The 21,203-nt window shown below is 42.2% G+C and overlaps 1 protein-coding gene across 2 annotated transcripts in view; it reads right to left on the reverse strand.

Moving 5' to 3' along the window:
- Nucleotides 1-21,203, reverse strand: part of Dock2 (dedicator of cytokinesis 2) — a 433,172-nt gene that overhangs the window by 402,277 nt on the left and 9,692 nt on the right. For both annotated transcript variants that reach the window (XM_021239768.2, XM_004836400.3), the window contains exon 2: nt 1,614-1,697. In XM_021239768.2, coding sequence (XP_021095427.1) covers nt 1,614-1,697 — 84 coding nt within the window. The remainder of the gene's footprint in view (nt 1-1,613; nt 1,698-21,203) is intronic.

The raw sequence follows: 21,203 nt of genomic DNA on the forward strand, positions 1-21,203 counted from the left end.
TTGTATCTGTGTGTGTGTGAGTGTATGTGTATGTGTATCTATATGTGTTTGCATATCTGTAGGTTTGTGTAGATCTGCTTATGTCTGTATTTGTGTATGCCTTTGTGTGTTTGTGTGTGTATCTTTGTGTGTTTATGTGTGGGTGTGGATGTGGCACAAAGACCCTTGTACAACTCTGCAGAGAGAGTAGGGTCTTTGCTCCCCTGAGAAGCTGCATTTAGCTCATCCAGCACTGGAGATGCTGCTGCTTATCTTGTGAATTGATATGAGAAGTAGGACAATGTGCTACAAAGAACTGAGCACAGTGTCTGCTTTGTAGTAAGAAGCAAACAGGCTGCTGCTTTCCTGGGGTGCCTGCCTGTGTACACACATGCCTCCTACCACCCACACTCTCCTTCTAGGGCCTCATTTGATACATGTGCTAGGGGAGGGGACAAGGCCTGGGTGCTCAGGTCATTGCTCTCCTCCTCTTCTGTTCTGCCCATCCACAAGCAGCAGTTACACTGTGCCCTCCATGCCATATGGGGCAAGCTGCGCCAGCGAGGGGTGGGAAAGCCTGCCCGATCATGTGTGGCACATTATCAAGCTCACTTAGTTCTTACACTCAAGTCGTGCTTGCAATATCAAGTTTATCAGTGACATAGGTGAAATATTGATTTTCAACTTCCTGCCTCATGAGTCCAGGCCTTTAGCTTTTATGCAAATTTTGAGAAACACCCCTACTACCACCACTGCCACCATGGGTGACACAGCAAACAGTGACTTGGCTTCACTATGGGGTGGCACCTTTGTGGGAACAAACTGATACCATTTTGCCCAATTCAGGGATCCTTGCTTGGTGACAAGAGTGAACCTCTGCTCCCTGTCCAGCTCCATTTGGGCAGTATACAAATCACCCCATTGTATGCAGTGGTCCTCCTCAAATCAGGGCTATACTTTCTGGCACTTTACCAAATCATAACAATGTTATTTTCCTTTATAATAATTTTAGTTCTAATAAAGAAGTGCATCCAGAAGAAGGCACAGGGTCAAACAATCCTATAGCTACACCAAATAGAGAGCAAAACAAACATCAGTTAAACCTTTATTATGAAACAAAACTTCCAAAAGTAATAAAGCAATAATAAGTTCAATAAGCTCAAATTACAGTCTCAAGGATACTGAGGGGGAAGAGTTGGCTACAGGACCTTCTGTGGATACCGAAATCCACAGATGCTCAAGTTCCTGGTGTAATGTGACATAGTGTTTGCATATAACCTATGTCCATCCCCCTTATACTTTATATCATCTCTAAATTCCTTATAATATCTACTACAGGGCAAATATTACATAAACAGATCTTATACTGGATTATTTATGGAAGAACAACAAGAAATGACTGTAAATATTCAGAATAGATGCAATTTCTTTCTATAATGTCCCATCTGCAGTTGGTAAAACCAATAGAGACAGAATCCATGGACATAGATAGCTGACGGCACTAACATCAGCAGAATGTATTTAAACAGACTCCATGAGTGCATGTTTGGAGAGAGGGCTGGACGTGCCTCATATGTACTTGGAGTTCCATAGTCAAAGGTCCCAGCATCTGGGTTGGATGGGCACTGACTCACCTCCACAGGTCTCCTGTATTCTCACCACATCACCAATCTGCAGGGTGAGCTGGGGGGATCCATTGCCTTGGAAGTTGTATATGGCTGTGAAATGGAAGAGAGATAAGATTTCTTGGTACCTGGAGTCTGTTTCTTCTTGGCCTCCAGGCTTTGGGTCTGTCCCATACCATGAAGCTCACATGTGCTAAACAAAACTAGTGCAGAAAACTATTGCATATGATAGCAGTCAATCCATACCTAACCTGGCTCCTAAAGGCCTCCACTTATTAATTGAACCTGTCTTCTCCTTGACACACATCCTGAACTGCAGCCTGAGTGACAAGGGAGCTATCTGTATCATCTGCTATGGGTTGAGCTCTTGCTGTACAACAGGCGTGTGCTATTTCCACCCTCACAGCAGCCCATAAGGAAAGAACTGTGATCCCAGATGAGGAAAATGAAGACAATGAGAGGTTAAGCAATTTGGCCAGAGTCATCAGGCTAGAAAGTGCTAAAAAAATTAGCATCTGACTCTTATATTCTTAGCCTCTAAAATGGTATGCTTTCTTCTCCTTAATTCCTCCATCCCAGCGACAATAACCTGAAATGCCAGGCTCTTCACTACTCCCTTGCCACACAACCCTCATAGCCTAAGTGAGCCATATCTGTTTCCTACTCAATTCTAACAAACATTTGTTCTTTAGCTGTCACCAAAGCAAATCCTTTGGGCCTGAGTCCTATTTCCTCCATAATACTCTTCCTGGTTTCTCTAGCCCACACTGATCACCTGTATTCTAATGCTTGGTAGAACTCAGATGAGTAACTTAACATTCAGGAAGGTGCGTTGCATTCCCATTTTACTGTTAGTTCCTAGGGAGTAGCAGTTGGCTATGAACATACCCCGAATTCTTTCTGTACTGTCCGAGCCTCCACTAATGACTTGGAACACAAGATCATGCCATGCCATGGTCTCGCCAATGTCACTTACACCCAGCCTTCACTCCCCATGGTGGCAGCAGTCTTGATGATGATAAGACACAACTCTTATATGGGTTCCTGGAGCTGGTAGTAGCAAAGAAGACCTTGTCCCAAAGAACTGTAGTTCTGTATTCACCTGCATGTGGGATACCTCCAAGAACCTGCCTGTATTTCCCAATCTTACAACTCTTTTCCTGCGGGCTGAGCCTGAAGATGGCATTTTGCCTAATCCCTACTCCTTTTCTCCTCCATAGATTAGAGAGTCTGTGTCTGTTTGACTAAGATTGTAGATCCTGGATAGCACAGCCCCAGGAGACAGTTACATTATGCATCCTTGTTCCTTTTCTGTGCATGCCCCATCACGAGATAATGATGTTCAGCCTAGGCCACGTGGGCCATGTGGCACTAGTTACCCTGCCTTCCTACACTATAAATAAAGAGTGCATTGGACGCCAGGCAGCTATTAGTTCATCAGGCTATGGTCCCACCCAGTCCCAGCTATAAAGCTTAATCTTGGTATGTATTTTTCTTTCTTATTATTTTCCAAATTTCTTCATTTCCCACCACTCTCCCCAGCTTTGGACCCTATGCTGTACAGGTCGCAGCACTCTTTCAGGGTAGAGAACAGCTATGTAGTGGGGATTGGTCAAAGACATTTAAAGTCAAAAGAGGTAGCTTCTCCCACAAAGAATGAAGAAGGACTTAGGAGTGAAGTACTTTAGAGAATAAGGACTTGGAAGAAGACTCACATACACCAGGGAATTTAGAGGACTATGTATAAAGTTGGTCACATGTAAAGAAAAGATGTGAGGAAGCCCTAAACTCTCACTCTGACTGACCTGAAAGCTCCATGCAAGCAGGAAGTTGGGCTAGGCCAGAGTTGTAAATGCCTGACTAAGCACTAAGGCACTCCCCAACACACACAGTGCCCCATTGCAAAGGCCAGAGTTTTTCTTTTTATTCAAGGCATTTAGAGACTTCATTGATCACATACAACAAACAGTACACTCTTCACAAAAATATTCATTTAAAAATCACTAACAAACAGCTATAACTTATGTCTCAAACAATGACAGCAAGTCCCGGTGAAAGAGTAGAATATGACTTCCACAGTGAGCACATTATATATAATATTTGAAATAATAGGTTTTCGACCCAAAATTCTGAGGCACATTAAAAAACAAAAACTGTGGACAACTCACAGGAAAAAAGAAGTAATAGAAACTGAACCTGAGGAAGGATGCATACCAGACTTAGGAGCAATTGTGTGATTATCTTACATATGCTCAAAGATCTGAAGGAAACTATGGACAAAGAACAGAGGAAAACAGAGGAATGTTTCAGGAAATAGAGAATATCACTAAAGAAATAATAATTACAAAAATGAAGCCAATAGAAACTATGGGGCTGAAAAGTATGATAACAAATACAAAGAGCTGATTAAAGATATTCAACAGTAAATTTGAGCAGGGATAATAAGTAATCAGTGGCTTTAAAGGCCAACTGATGGGCAGACTAAGAAGCACAAAGGAAAAAGAACAAAAACAAAACTGAACAGAGCTGAGGAGACCTGTAGTAGACTCCCAAGCATGCCAATATTCGCACAATGGGAATGCCATAAAGACAGGAAAGAAAGGAGAAGAAAGAAATCTTGAAGAAATAGTTGCCAGAAACTACTCAATATTAAGGGAAGACATGAATGCACACATCCAAGAAGCTAAATGAAACCTAAGCAGTTTAAACTCAAAGAACCAAATCATCAAGCACAAAGATGCCTTAACATATCTCTTTAGAAATCATAGAGACCAGAAGACCACAGGAAGACATATTTAAAGTATTGAAAGAAAAAAAACTGTAAACCAAGAATTCTCTCACAAAATTATCCTTTAAAAATTAAGGAAAAGGCTGGAGATATACAACAGTGGGAGGGTATTTGCTGAGCATACACAAAGTTCTAGGTTCAATCCTTAACACTGAAAAAAAGGAAAAATCAATAGCTAAAAACTGAAGGAGTCAATTGTTAATAGACTATTGGAATGAAAAATACACAAAATAGTAATTACACATCTGTAATAATGGGCATACAATATAAAGATGTAATTTGTAATAGTAACAGAAAAGGGCAGATACAGAACAATACAGAAGCAGAGTTTATGCGTACCATTGAAGTTAAACTCAAACTAGACTTTTATAAATTTAAGATGTTAATTGGTAACTGTTAACAAAACAATTTACAAATAAATCAGAAGAGAATAAAACATTACACTGAAAAAAATAAACACAAAAGAAGGTAGTATTGGAGAATTCAGAAACAATAAGAACAGCAAAACTGTAAAATATGTAGGAAACAGCCAATGAAAGAAGTAAATCTTCATCTGTGAGTGCATGCAGATCCTGGGGAGGATCTGTGTGGCCCAGACCAGTGCGGCTGCAGGTGGATCCCAGCTGGGGCTCTGCCCCAACCCCAGAGGCTCAGGCACACCCACCTAAGCCAAAGGCCTGCCTAGAAAGGGGCTGCACAGACACATGGGCTTCAGCCAGAGGCTGGGGATACCACACAGCCAGGGACCCACCTAGAGGAGAGCTATACAGGCACACAAGCAATACCCAGAGGCTCACCCCAATACCATTGATAAGTGAGAGGAGACCCTAGCCAAAGCCTGTGCAGACAAAAGAAACCAGGGTGAACAGCCCCCAACCAAAGGCTCTCCCAGAAAATAGCTACATAAGGGCCCCAGTGACAGGCACACCTAGATATCATCCCAAGTGTGCTCGGGCCCCAGCCACAAACCCACCCAGACAACAGGTAAGCTCAGGGATCTAGAAGGCCCACCCTGAACCCAGGAATTGATGTACTGGTGAGCAGCAGAGTGAAGGCTACTCAGTGGCTGGCTGAGAATTAAAGACCACTGGGTGAACAAAAAGTCACCACAACAAAGACACAGAAGGCTGCATCTGTGGAAATGAGAAGACATATAAATAAGTCCCAAACCCAGACTTCCAGATCACCTAAGGGAACCCCAAAGGGCAATGAGATGGAACAATCTGAACTGGTAATGAAAGGGGATCTGGAAAAAATGAAATCAGAGATAATTTCTCACATAACAGCAGAGATTGTGCCCATAGAACAAGATATGATTAAAAAAATCTAGAGCTGACACAGATAACAAAATAGAGGAGCTGAGGAATATAATGGAATCCCAACATAGGAAACAAATGGAATCCATAAAACAGATACAAACAGATTTCCAGGAGATTAAAATTCCATTGAAAGTTTACACAGCAGAATGAGCCAAAGCAAGGATAGAATTTCAGACATAGAATATAGGATTGCAATTAGTGACCAGGAAAAGAAAACTTTCTTAAAAATAGTAAGGAACCACAAGAAACCAATCCAGCAGCTGCTAGACTATGCAAAGAAGAATAATATCAAAGTGATTGGACTCAAGGAACAAACAGGAGCATGCAGATGGCATAAAAAAACTGTTCATAGAAGTAATGGCAGAAAACTTCCCAAATAGGGGAAAAGAACTTGACATAAACATAAGTGAGGCAGATAGGACTCAAACTAGCTGTGATCAAAAAAAATCTACACATAGGCATATAATTGTTAAGATTCCAGAAACCCAACAGAAGAAAAAAGTTCTATAAGCAGTTAGAGAAAAGAAACAAATCACATACAAAGGAAAGTCCATCAGAATCACAGCAGACTTCTCAACACAAACCATCAAGGCAAGAAGAGCTTGGAGTGAAGTATTTCAAGCCCTAAAGGAAAACAACCTCCAACCCAGATTGATGTACCCTGCAAAACTGTCTTTCAAAATTGATGGAGAAATAAGATACTTTCATGACAAAGAGCACCTTAGGAACTTCATGAATAACAAACCAGCACTCCAAAAAAATTTTAGACAATATCCTAGGAAAAGACAATGAGGATCACAACCCCAGGAAGCCCTGCAGAATAAATCCAACAGGCATGACAAAAAAAATTAAATGCAAAGGGGGAGAATCCAACAAAAAGAAAAAGTCATGACAAGGATAAGTCAATACATATCAAATAACTATCAATGTTAATGGTCTCAATTCACCAATCAAAACAAATAGACTGGCAGAATGGGTCAAAAAGCAAGATCCAACAATATGCTGCATACAAGAAACACACTTAATTCAAAAAGAAACTCATAGATTGAAAGTTAAAGGGTGGAAAACAATACTCCATGTGTCAGGAACCAAAAAAAAAGCAGGAGTAACTATCTTCTTTGCAGATCAAGTGGATTTCAAACCAACACTGATTAAGAGAGACAAAGAAGGACACTATATCCTCATAAAGGGAACAATCCAAGAGGAAGAGATGAAAATCATTAATATATATGCACCAAACACTAGTGTGCCCAACTCTATAAAACAAATACTAACAGACATGAACAATCATATAAGCACTAATACAATAGTAGTGGGGGACCTTAATACCCTACTCTCACACATAAATAGATCAATTACACAAAAAATAAAGAACGAAATACTAGAACTCAATCAAATTCTTGAACAAATGAACTTAACAGATGTTTACAGAGTGTTCCACCCCACAAAACCAGAATACACATTCTTTCCAGCTGTACATGGGTTGTTCTCTAAAATAGATCACATAGTCACGCATAGAATCATGTTTAAGTAAGTGCAAAGGAATTGAGGTTATCCCCTGTATGTTGTCAGATCATAGTGCAATGAAATTGGAGATCAATAGCAAAAGAAACTGCAAGAATTTCATAAAAACATGGAAACTGCAAAACACACTTCTGAATAACCAATAGATGACAGAGGAAATTAAAGAAGAAATTAGACAGTTCCTACAACTAAATGACAATGACAATACAACATATTGGAATCTATGGGACACAATGAAAGCAGTCTTACAAGGAAATTCATAGCAGTGAATACTCACATTAGGAAAACAGAGTGAACTCAATTACACAACCTGATGATGAACTTCAAACTTCTAGAAAAAGAAGAGCAGAATAAACCCAAAGTCCATAGAAGGGAGAAAATTATAAAGATCAGAGGAGAAATCAATGCAATGGAGACTAAGAGAGTGATACAAAAAATCAATGAAGCCAAGAGTTGGTTCTTCGAAAGAATCAACAAAATTGACAAACCCTTAGCCAACTTTATCAAAAAAAGGGAATGAAAAGGCCCAAATCCATGCAATTAGGAATGAAAAGGGTGAAATGACAACAGACCACCAGAAATCCAGAGGATCATCAATACCTACTTCCAGAACCTATACACCAATAAGATGGACAACACAGAAGAAATGGATAGATTCCTAGATACATATGAATTACCAAAGTTGAACGAAGATGACCTAAAAATTCTAAACAACCCAAATTCAATCAATGAAATTGAAAATGTCATTAAAAATTTATCAACTAAGAAAAGCCCGGGCCCTGATGGCTTCACTGCTGAATTCTACAAGACATTTAGAGAGGAACTGCTGCCACTACTGTTTAAACTCTTCAATGAAATTGAAAGGGAAGCAATACTCCCAAATTCATTCCTGGAAGCAAGCATCACCTTGATCCCCAAAGCAGAGAAAGACTCAACCGAAAAGGAGAACTATAGGCCAATATCACTAATGAACATAGATGCAAAAATCCTTAATAAGATACTGGTGAATAGAATGCAGAAGATCATCAAGAAGATCATACACCCTGACCAAGTGAGATTCATCCCAGGGATGTAGGGATGGTTCAACATACACAAATCAATAAATGTAACACACTATATTAATAGAACCAAGGACAAAAACCATATGATCATTTCAATAGATAGAAAAAAAGCATTTGACAAAATCCAACATGCATTTATGATAAAAACCCTAAAAAATTGGAATAGATGGACTCTGCCTCAATCTGATAAAAGCCATCTATGAAAAACCAACAGCCAATATCATACTAAATGGTCAAAAACTGAAATCCTTCACACTAAAATCAGGAACAAGACAAAGAAGTCCACTATCACCACTCCTGTTCAATATAGTTTTGGAAACACGAGCCACAGAAATTAGATAAGAGAAAGAAATAAAAAGAATAAACATAAGAAACAAGTCAAATTGTCATTATTTGCAGATGACATGATACTTTATATCAAAGGCCCCAAGAACACCACCAAAAGTCCTCTAGACTTAATAACCAAATTCAGTAAAGTAGCTGGATACAAGGTCAACACACAAAAATCAATGGCTTTTCTGTATACAAAAAACAGACTCACTGAGAGAGAAATGGGGCAAGCAATTCCTTTCACAATAGCATCCAAAAGAATTGAAATACCTAGAAATCAACCTAACAAAAGAAATCGAAGACCTCTTCTTTGAAAATTATAGCATTCTGAAAAAAGAGATTGAAGAGGATATCAAAAAATGGAAAGACATTCATGCTCCTGGTTAGGAAGAATCAACATAGTGAAAATGGCCATACTTTCAAAACTGCTATATAGATTCAATGCAATACCAATTGAAATCCCAGCAGCATTCTTCACAGACCTGGAGAAAAACACCCAAAAATTCATTTAGAACAAGAAGAGACCTAGAATAGCAAAAGCAATGCTGGGCAATAAGGACAGGGTAGTGGGTATCACAATCCCCAACTTGAAACTATACTACAAAGCTACTGTGATAAAAACAGCATGGTACTGGCAAAGAAACAGACCTGAGTACCAGTGGAACACATTAGCAGATGCAGAAACAACTCCAGACACACTCAGCCACCTCATCTTTGACAAAGGAGCCTAACACCATCACTGGAGGAAAGATAGCCTCTTTAATAAATGGTGCTGGAAAAATTGGGTTTCAACTTTCAGACAAAGATTAAAACTAGACCTATATCTCTCACTGCGAACTAAACCAAAATCAAAATGGATTAAAGATCTAAATATTAAAACAGAAACACTAAACCGGCTGGAAAAGAGTTTAGGAAGAACTCTTTTTTTTTTTGGTACTGGGGATCGAACTCGGGTCCTTGCCCTCGCAAAGCAGGTGGCAAAACCACTGAGCTAAATCCCCAGCCTTAGGAAGAACTCTTGAAGACATTGATGTAGGAAAAGATTTTATGAACAAAACCTCAGTTGCCCGTGAACTTGCACAAACAATCAACAAGTGGGATCTCTTCTTATTCAAAAGCTTCTGCACAGCAAGAGAAACCACCAACAGTGTGAAGAGACAACCCACAATGTGAGAAAAAATCTTCACCTGCTGTTCCTCAGACAAAAGACTACTATCTAGAATATATAAAGAACTTAAAAAAATCAGACCTCTGAAATTAAAGACCCAATCCAAAAATGGGCATCTGAAATGAACAGACATTTCTCAGACAAAGAAGTAGAAATAGCAAATAAACATATGAAAAAACGTTAAACATCACTGGTTATTTGAGAGATCCAAATGAAAACAACACTGAGATTTCCACATTACCCCAGAAAGAATGGCTGCTATCATGAAATCAACCAATAACAGATGCTGACAGGGCTGTGGGAATAGAGGAACCCTACTCCACTGCTGGTGGGAGTGTAGACTGGTGCAACCACTGTGGAAATCAGTATGGAGATACCTCAGAGAACTAAGGCTGGAAATCCCATCTGGCCCAGCTATTCCCCTGCTGGGTATCTTCCCCAAAGAATTAAAAGGATCATACCACAGTGATATATGTGCACCCATGTTCATAGCAGCACAATTTGTAATAGCTAAAACTTGGAAGCAGCCCAATTGCCCATCAGCTGGAGAACGGATAAAGCAAATGTGGGTTTTTTAATAAAATGGAGTACTACTCAGCCATAAAAATGAGAAAGTAGAGACATTTATTGCTAAATGGATGCATATTGAGGCAATACTCTTAAGTGAAGTAAATAGGACACACATGTGTAAACACCAAATAGTTTCTCTAGTGTGAGTAACTGAAAGTGTAAATAAGTACTACAAGGTATAATAGATAATGTGAAATAGGAAGAAAAGGGTCAAAGGGGAAGGGGAAGTGGTAGGGGTAGGGGAAAGGAAAGAAGGGAATGGAATTAATATGAAAAAATGAAAAAATGGAAACAAAGTCTTTGTAAATAGGGAGGGATGGAGGGGTTAACAGGAAGGCAGGAGAATGGGAAAAAAATAAGAATCAAGAGAGATTATGTAAAGATGCAAATTTCCAATGATGAATGTCATTATATTGTATACCTAAAATGTAACAACAAAATTTATTTTAAAGAAGAAATAATGGGGACTGGGGATTTAGCTCAGTGGTTTCACCCCCTGCTGTGCAAGCGCAAGGACCCGAGTTCTATCCCTGGTACCAAAAAAAAAAAAAAGAAGAAATAATGGAAAAAAATCAAATACAAATAGTCCTGTAAAATGGCAAGAAAACCCCAAGTAACCAGAATATTCTGGGAGACAAATCTTTCAATGTGAAGATCTCACACTTCCAAATTTCAAAGTTTACTAAAAAAGCTACAGTAATTTAAACAGTGTGGTACCAGCACAGGTATAGACATGTAGTTTGGTGGTACAGAACAGTGTCCAGGGTGCCAAGACTATTCAATAAGTAAAGAATCATCTCTTCACCAAATATGCTGGTTTAAGTAGATACCCATATGCAAGAGATTAAAGTCAGGTGCTTATCTCACGCTGTAATTAAAAATTAACTCAAAATGGGTCAAATGCATAAACATACAAGGTAAAACTATTTTCTTAGAAGAAAATATAGTGGTAATTCATGACCTTGAATTTGGCTATGGTTTCTTAGATATGAAACCAATAGAACAAACTGTTACCAAAAAAATGGACAAATTAGACTTCATCAAAATTAAAAACTAGCGCACCAAAGGCCACTATTAAGAAAAAGGCAAGATAACTTTAAGTAAGAGAAAATATTACAAATCATATACCTGATAAAGATCTATAACAGCAAGAATATACAAAATGGCTTATAATTCAACTGTAAGAGTACAAAAAACAGCTTAAAAATAGACAAAAGACTGGAAAACTTATTTCCCCAAAGAAGACACATGAATGGCCAAATGCACATAAAAAGATGTTCATCAACAGTCATTCTGGAAGTGCAAATCAAACTACAAGATACTACTTTACACCCACTAATATGACTATTAAAAATTTTTAATTGAAAAAGATAATAACATGTTGGTGGGGATGTGGAAAAATCAGAAACCTCAAACACTGAGGATGGGAATGTAAAATGGTATCACAGCTGTGGGAAACAGTGTGCCTGTCCCTCAAAAAGCTAAACACAGCATTAATAAGTAACCCAACATTTCAGCCCCTAGTGTTACACCCAAAAGAATTGTAAATAAGTGTTCAAATAAAAAATTTTGCATAAATACTTATAGAACATTATTCACAATAGCTAGAAGATCAAAACAACCTAAATGTCTATCAGCAGACAATCGGGTAAACAAAATATGCACACGATGGAATATTATTCAGCCAGTAGAAGGAATATACTACTGATCGATGCTATGGCATGGACAGGCCTTTAAAACACTGTTAAGTAAAAGAAGCCAGACAGCCAGGTGTGGTGGCGCAGGCCTGTAATCCCAGCACTATGGAGGCTGAGGTAGGAAGATCACCGCAAGTTGGAGACCAGCCTGGGCCACATGGTGTGTTCAAGACCAGCCTGAACTACATAGAGAGTCCCTGTCTCAAAAACCAACCAAACAAAAGAACCAGACACACAAAAAAATCACATATTTTACGATTTCATGTATACAAAAGATGGACAGCTAAAAAATGCAGAGATAGAAAACATTATGTTATTCTCCCTAATGTGTGCCGGAGCTAGGGCCACTGATTGCTTAATGGGTTCTGGAGTAATGAAAATGTCTGTAACCAGATGGTGATGCTTTACACTTGAATGTGCTTGGTGCTACAGAACTGTGTATTTTTAAATGATTTAAACCATTAGCTGTATGTCAGGTGTGTTCCGACACCATCCCAAAGGAACAGCTAGACTCAGCCGTCGCTGCGTGGAGAAGCGCAGCCTGGGGCAAGGAGATGCGGGGCGTGGCCTCGAGAGCCTGAGCCCCGCCCCGCCCCGCCCCGCCCGGCCCTCTGACTCCAGGCTTGACTACCACTGGTTACCGCGGCAACAGGGTTACTGAGAGACGGGACGCGCGTGCGCGGTAGGCAAACAGCCTGTGGCAAGCTGTGTTCCACCGCAGTCGCCAGGAAAACGGAGACGACCCACAAAATGAGGCCCTGCGGGAGGGGTAGATGAGTTCCCCTGCGGTCTGGGCGCGGGAAGGCACCGGAGTGTGAGGGAGGCTTTCTGGAGGCAGGGCCAGCTGCTCTGGGAGGCCCCCCACCCCCCGCCCACGCCGCCTTGCAACGTGCAGGTGTGCAGATCATCGCGAGGCCTAATGGGGGAGGGGGCAGCTACCACTGCCTCAGTCCCTGTGTAGCCAACTCCAGCCCATTCTGAGGACCTCGGTCCAGCCGGCCGCTCCACACAACACCAGCCACTCCCATTCCCGAACCTCGGGAACCTGCTGCAGCAGGTAGCAGCTGCAAAAGGAACTTACTGGAACCTCAGTCTGGCTGCCTGCTTTTAAAATAGGCATAGTTATACTGTCTCTTATGCACCTTACTGGGCTGGATGGAGAACTAAGATGAGAAGACCGAACAGGTTGTTCCCCTACAGTAGTCCCGCCTCACTTGCCTGGTAGTGAGCTTCCAATGATAAACCTAGTAAGAACTATACTGTTTAGCAAACATTTGTGATACACGGACATGGCTCTAAATTCTTCACATGGATCTATCTGCTCATTGAATCCCCACAATACTCCTTCCAAGTAAGAAACTTCAGGTGAGGAAACTGAGGCAGAGGTTTACTCAGAGCCACATAGTTCAGGAGCCGGAGACAGGCCCACGTGCTTTACCACTACTCTACCCCGCCAAAACATCTCCCCATGGTTATCTCCTTTAATTCTGAGGGCGAGGACAGAAGTCTGAGCCACAGGTGGCCAAGTCCAAGTGGACAGTGCCACTGTGTCTGATTGTGCACACCCTGTGCGACATGCCACTGGGTTTTCTGCAGATCGTGTGGCATCACAAACGCTACCTCCAGTCTTTGCTTTCCTCCATTCCTTTCCCCACTATCTCCTTCCCTTGCTCTTTCCTCCTCCCAGCCCCACCTCCTGAACTCATGCCAGCCTAAACCACATCAAAGCCTGTACAATGGTTCCAAAGGAGCCCCGGCTCTGCCATTTATTGCTGTGTGATCTTGGGCAAGTAACTGCATCCCTCTGAGTCTAGCTTTCTTACAAGGAGGATGTTAACCAAAGCTATTTCACCGAGTTATTAGGATATTTAAATGGGACTGAGCACAAGTTGTGCCCCTTATCCCTAGCCTTCCTTTGTAGGTATTCTCAGGGATGGAAAGTCTCCATCTAGAGAGAATTTAAGAGTTCAGGAATCACAAGTCAGTGTCTCTGGAGCCAGACAAATGTGGCTCTTGAGGTAGGTTCTGACCTTTGCTGGCCCTGGCCTCAAGCCCAGGCCACAGTGTGGAGTTGCCCAGGCTGTGCCCTGCACAAGGCCACTCGGCCAAGAGAGCAGTAGGGGCTGGCACTCATCCTGTGACTGCAGGCCAAAGCCTGCGCCTTGCCCAAGGGCTGCATCTACCAGAGCTTTTGTAATCCACATATGGCTACTGCAGGGACCCAGAGAGCCTGCTTCAGTAGGCAACTTCACCTCCCTGTGTCTCAGCTTCAACTGTCAAATGGAAGTGATGATGGCCTCCAGCTTGTAGATGTTAAAGACAAAAATCAAAATGAAGTGGCACTGGTTCAGGGCACTTAAAAGTAGGTCAAGAGGCCGCTGATAAACCTGGCCTCAGACTCCTCTGTGTCTGAGCCATTGAACTGGCTCCCATATGCACCTAGGCACACCCAGGCACATCACTGACCTTGGCCTCCGGCCAAAGTGCAATTCACTCTCTTTTGTCAGCCATTTGTGAAACCTCCCTGCTTCTCTTAAATTTGAGACAACACCCAATCCCTTTCTTGTAAAACAGTTTAACTCTTATTATTACCAGTCATAATTCCTAATAAGTACACAATATAACCACCCTGCCTCTTGTGGTTTATAGCTATAAATACACCTTTTTGTAAAACCAGGGAGTACTTGAATACTGCTTAAATCTGTGTTTTCCTGGATTGCAATCCTAACTAGCCCCCAAATAAATATAATTGTCTTTGTGGATTATGTTGAGTTTATTCTTGATCAACCTAGGGTTCATAAAAAGTTTGCATGGGATCAATGCACATAAAAGTCTTTACTCTGTGTCTGGCCACAGTAAGTGCTCAATAAATAGTAGTCACTTTTCTTTTTAGTAGCATTATACCTCCTAAAGCAATCCATTTAGAACAACACTAATTCCTGCCCAGCTTTATGTCACCTTTAAATCTACTTCTCTACAGCTTGCAGCCAATGGCACTGTCTGTCAACACTGAATAAAATCAATCTTTTGTCTAACAGCAAATCCAAAGATGCCGCTGGGGACTGAGGCTTCTCTTCTCCTGCGTGACATGGCCTGTTTCTTCATTCCCTTCACACTTGGCCTGGTTTCAAACCCTCTCCCCACACAGGCTGCTGATGCTTGGACACATTCCAGTTTGCCAGTGTCCTCCCTGTCCAGACTCTCCACTACCTGCTCCTCCTGCCCCACGGTCTACATGGAGATTTGGCCAGGGAGCTGACAGGGCAGTGGAGGTAACTAAGGCTTCCCACAGAAGAAATCATCCACAGCATCTGGAGCACCAGCACATTAGATGTGTCCCTCAGATAGTTGGAGGGTGGGGCATATTGTGTTCTGCTCCTTATCATCTGCTCTGGGCTTTTCTCAAGAACCACTTCCTCCATCCTTGGCCCACCAATGTCAGGTGAGGAAGTTCCAACATATGGGCTGACAAAGATGTTTCAGAACCTGGTGTGGCAGTGCACAACTGTAATCCCAGCACTCTGAGAGGCTGAGGGAAGAGTACCACAAGTTTCAGCCCAGCCTGGACAACTTAGTGACTTAGATTCTGCGTCAAAATATATATATTAAAAAGGGCTAGGGATGTAGCACAATGTAATGGCCTTGGGTTCAATCCCCAGTACTGGAAGAGGAGGAGAGAAAGTGAAGGCGGTAGGAGGAGGAGGAGGAAGGGCAGGAGAGGAGGAAGGGGAGGAGGAGGAGGTGGAGAAGAAGTTGTCTTAGGCAGATCTGGAAACTGAGTATTTAATGTGAAAGTCTGTATCCATTCTAAGGAGTCATAAGTACAAAAATGAAAGTAACTGCCATTGTCATTTAGTGTATAAATGTATTTCTGCTTTTGCACAAGGGCCTCTGATCTCCAGGCTTCATGTGGAGAAAAGCAGACATTACTGAAAAAGGAAGTGGCCCTGCTTACGAATACCCAATTCTGTTAAGTTTTCTAAATGACTAACAGGAAACTGAGCCAGAATGCCACTTTTTGCTAAAGTGTGATTGCTTATCTCTGATCCTCCATTTGTTTCTGACCGGTGTAAGAGCTGTCATCTTGTTTCCCACTCCCTATGGGCTTAGGCACTCTCAACTTTTGAGTGAGGGATGGAAAGGCAGAAAAAAACATAAGGAAGATAGAGGACAGGGCATGAGTGAAAATCACTAATAGCCTAGCCTGCCCTAATCTGGCTAGCTCCTGCTCAAAAAAGATAGACAAATGGAGGGGAATTGCCCACAGCCCCTCAGGCCATTGGCTGTTCCCACAAATACCCATTCTGGCTTCATATCATAGGAGTGCAATGAATATGAACATACTCTTCACAGAGGACTTGACTTTTTCCTGTATCAAACTACTATCCCCAGAACCAAGGTAGCAGTTGGTTTATTAACAAACCTACCCCAGGACTTGTGGCAAAGGATCAAAGGGGTATTTCTAAGTATGGGGCCATCTGGGGCCATTAAACTCTAATACTGGAAATTCCAGGGTGGTAAGCCACCAGAACAGTTATTTTGAGGCTGATGGGACTTCCAAAAACCTTGAGAATTGAATTCACTGGATGGCTACCATCCTACTTAAATGTATCAAAGTATTCTGCTCATGAAGAATCCAAGTCGAGAGAAATAAGGTAAAAAGTAGACACCATTGTTATTGCATTATATCTCGCAAAAACAATTAGGATCTCTGCGCTTTGTGCAATGTTAGGAGATAAATACATTCTTTCTCTTTGATTTATAGATGAAAAAACGGAAGCATATGGAAGGTAAATAACTTATCTACCAGCTAGATAATCTAGAAGTCTGACTTCTAATCATTATACATACTGCTTTCCAAGATAATGGGAAACATTTATTTTGAGCACATGTTATATACCAACCATATGCCCCATGATTTTTTTCAAGAGATATTCATGGGAAGGTCTACTGTGTGTAAATATTGTTTGGGGTTACTGGGGTTATAGTGATGAGTAAGACAAAATTTTAAACACTGTACTTGTATCAACTCATTTAATCTTCAAGCTAGACTTCCAAGGCACTCTGTGTAACTCACAAGAAACTCAGGGAGGTCCAGGAACTTGCTCATGGCCACACAGCTAGAAAGCAGTACCAAGTGGATTGAAATCCAGAGAAGAGTGCAAAGTCCTTGCTTCCCTGATGAGCCCATTGCTGACATCACACTTTATTCTAAAGACACTGAACTTGTCTTTCCCTCCAGCCTCGGGGAGGATAGAGACTGAGTCTATCTTGTTGACTACTGAATTCCCAGGGCTGAGAACAGCACCTGCCCCACAGCAGAAGTGCAATCAATATTTATTGAGCTTTTCATAAATACTTGTTGGATTGAAGGGATGTGAATAAATATGAAGGACAGGTATGGCCTTTCTTCTGGCTATGTCCTTTCTTGGATTTCTTGAGGTTGCTTCAAGAGATGCTGACCCAGCGTGACTGCCAATTTTTATGACAGCTATCAAGTGCCCTATGACCCTTCCAGATGGAATTGTACCTCATTTGGAGCCCTGTTATTTGCTGACATGTTTAAAAACAAAACTTCAGCCAACATCAAGTGCTAATAGAGTTTAGACAAGTGGCCATAGAAGAGGAACAAAACCAATAATAGAGAAAGGAAATGTAATTTTCTGAAGCTCACTTCTCCAGACCCTGAGCTGGGTTTTGGAGTCTCCAGTGGGAATTGGAACCAGCCAGCAGGTCTCCTCTGGATTCAAGTGCAACACGCTCTTTGCTATGCACAAGCAGTGTGTCCGAGTCTCTGGACAAGGTGCTGGCACCCTCAGCACCAAAAGAACACCGGGACATTGCTTGGGGATGGCAACTGCAAGAACCAGCAGCAACCCTACACCCCACACCCAGGTGAAGGTGCAAGTCAGCAGCAAAAGAAGTGAAAGAATCATAGTCAGGGAGGAGAGGAGGTTGGCATCTGCACTGTGCTAGAAGCTCTGGGTCCCTAATAGATCACGATAACAACCTTCTAGGCTACAATATTATGGTGTTATGCTTCATGAGCCGAACTGAGAGGCTGATGACAAGAAATTTAGAATTCCAGTCAGTTCTCTAAACCAGGCTTCTCAATTAAAGGTTCTATTGCCTTCTAAATATATTTTTGCTTTGTCTGAACTTAGGGTAAAGTCAGGGGTGCTCCTAGCATCTAGTAGGTAGAGGCCAGAGACACTGCTAACATTCTGCTACAGTGTAGCTATGGCCTTAATGTGTCACCCAAGGCTTCATGTGCTCTAGGTTTTGTCCACAGTGTGACAGTATCAAGTGTGAGAACATTTAAGAAGTGTACCCTACTGGAGGGTGGCTAGGTTCCTAGGGACTGCATGGTTGGAAAAGATTAATGTAGTTGTCATGGGATCCCTGTTTATTCCTGAGAGACTGGCTTCTAAAAAGAACAACTTGAGCCAGGCAAGGTGGCACATGCCTATAATCCCAGCTCTCTTGGAAGCTGAGGCAGGAGAATGCCAAGTTTGAGCCCAGCCTGACCAACTTAGCAACTGCATTAGTCACTTTCCTCATCACTGAAGCACAGTACCCAGTACCCACAACTTAAAGGAGGAGAGGTTTATTTTGGCTCCCAGTTATACTCCATGGTCAGCTGGCTCCAAGGCAGGATTGGCATGGCTGAGGGGGACAGCGGAAGAAAGTTTCTCATGCCTTGGTGGCCAAGAAGTAGACAGAGAAGGGAGGAATGAGGAAGCAAGATACACCTTACCGGGTCACACCCCTACTTCTGACCAGGCCCCACCTCCTAACATCACATTTAGCTATAGCATCCCTATGATTCAGTGACCTTCCAAAAGCCACGCCCCTGAGCATGGGAGGCTTTAGGGGGACATCCAGATCCAGACCATAACAGCCACTTTGCCAGACACTGTCTCAAAAAGTAAAAAGGGCTAGGGATATAGTTCAGTGTGAAGTCCCTGGGTTCAATGCCCCAACACTGAAAAAAAGAAAGAAAAAAAAGGAAGGCAGGAAGGCAGGAAGGCAGGAAGGCAGGAAGGCAGGAAGGAAGGAAGGAAGGAAGGAAGGAAGGAAGGAAGGAAACATTCTGACCTGTCCCCAGTCTCTGGCCTCCTGCCTTGCCATGGGATGACTTTCTCCTTCACTCCTGCCGTCATGCTCCATTCAACGTGAAGCCCTTTCCAGATGCTGGACAGATGAAGCCAATCAATCTTAGACTTTCAGCTTCCTAAACTATGAGCTAAATAAACCTCATTTCTTCATAAATAGCCTGCTTCATATATTTTGTTATAGTAACAGAGAACAGACTAATATATCACCTTACAATGCCCAGAACACCCCAAATCAATCATCTGATTGACAATGTCCAATAAGGCCAAGGTTGATAAGTACTATTCTAAAACATCATGCTGGAATTTCCATCTCTCCTGTCAAGTATTCCCATAGGCACAGACACACACACACACACACACACAGGCACACAAATTCTTACACGCCCTGCACTCACACATACACTACAGAGCTGGAAGACGTCCTTTATGATGAAATCACCAAGTCAGCCCTCCATCCCCAAATTTAAGAGGCCCCTGCAGTCCGCTATATCCTGCAGGTTAGAAAAGTAGGGGGAGAGGGGTGGGCTCCCGCTCTCCTGCAGCTTCTGGGAAACCTAGTTGAAGGTACTAAACAAGCACACAAGAAACAAGAAGCCTTTTTAAAGACAAAGTGCCACACTGCAAGCCACAGCAGCTGTGGGCTCTCAGAAGAAAAGTGAGGTCGCATGAAGGCAGTGAACCTGGACAGAGAGGAAGGGCAGAATAAGGGCAAGGAAAGGACTGAGGAGGGACAGGAGGGGGCAGGGGGCAGGGAGGAGAAAGAGGATGAGGGACAGTGAGCAGCTTAATGGAGTCCCAGGATGGGGAACAGGTGGGCTTGAAACAGTAGCCAACAGCAGTGTTCAGCATCTGGAGAAGCATTCAAAAGCACCCCATCTAATGCTGTGGTGCTCCCCCAGGACCTAGCCTCCTACAGGGGTGGGCTGGGGAGATTAAGGCAAGATGAGGCAACTCAATCCAACTGTACCTTATGAGCCCTCTAGAAACAGGAAAATTCCCAACCGCTATCCTCCCCTCTCCCTTACCCCAACCATTCACCCATCCACCCACCAACCCATCCATTTGCCCAATCAACAACTACTAATGGAACACCTGCCCCATGCTGGGCACTCCGCTCTGGAGAACAAGAGCCCTGGTCTTGCCATTACAGAACTTACATTCTATGGATGGTCCCAGACAATTCAACACAATACTGCGGTGAAATGTGATGGGATAATGGCAGGAGCCATAGTAACATGAAGCAAGGGTGCAGCTACCCCAGCCTGTGAAACAGGAACACATACTAATAATGGTGCTCTTTGCTGCCTCTTGCAGAAAGAGATTACTGCTGGACTGTATGCTTCTGAAAGCCAAGGACTCTGGATCCCAGTACCCAACTCAGGACAATCATGGCAGAAGCTTATTGAACTTAATTGATCTGAGTGGATTATAAGAATTGTTTCTGAGTCTTGGCAACTCCTAACTCCAAGAATTCATATCTTGGACAGCATGCCTTGGCTATGTGTATTATTTTAGTTTACAAAGTAATTACTGAGTGTGCTTCACCAGGGACCTTTATTGGCTTCCATGAAAGGGGTTTAATGAAACCATAATGTAAAACTGCACATGTGCATATTTTTGTGGAAAGAATGGGTTTATAGTTTCCATTGGATTCTCAAGAGGACCCATAGTTACAACAGCAATTAGTTTGTCTGACCTCCAAAATTGCTGCTGTCCCCTCAGAGCAAGACAGACTCAGAGTTAACCCCTAATCGAGTTTTGCCCTCAGACAGTCACTAGCTAGTGGGGAAGATAACATACATGTACATAAGAAAAAGACAAGTTGCTAAAGTTCGAATGTGTCGCCTTAAGCAAAGTTCACATATTAAAAATTTAATCCCTAAATTCATATGTTAAAGGTACTTGGAGGTGAGTCCAATGGGAGGTACTTAGGATTGGATGAGGTCATGAGGGTGGGACCCCCCATGATGTCATTACTTGCTTTAAAAGAAGAGAAAGAGAAACATGAGATGATGAGCTTGCCC

Source organism: Heterocephalus glaber, unplaced genomic scaffold (assembly GCF_053883595.1).
Source record: "Heterocephalus glaber isolate CG9 unplaced genomic scaffold, H.glaber_assembly_v1.0 deba00001606, whole genome shotgun sequence".
Taxonomy (NCBI): domain Eukaryota; kingdom Metazoa; phylum Chordata; class Mammalia; order Rodentia; family Bathyergidae; genus Heterocephalus; species Heterocephalus glaber.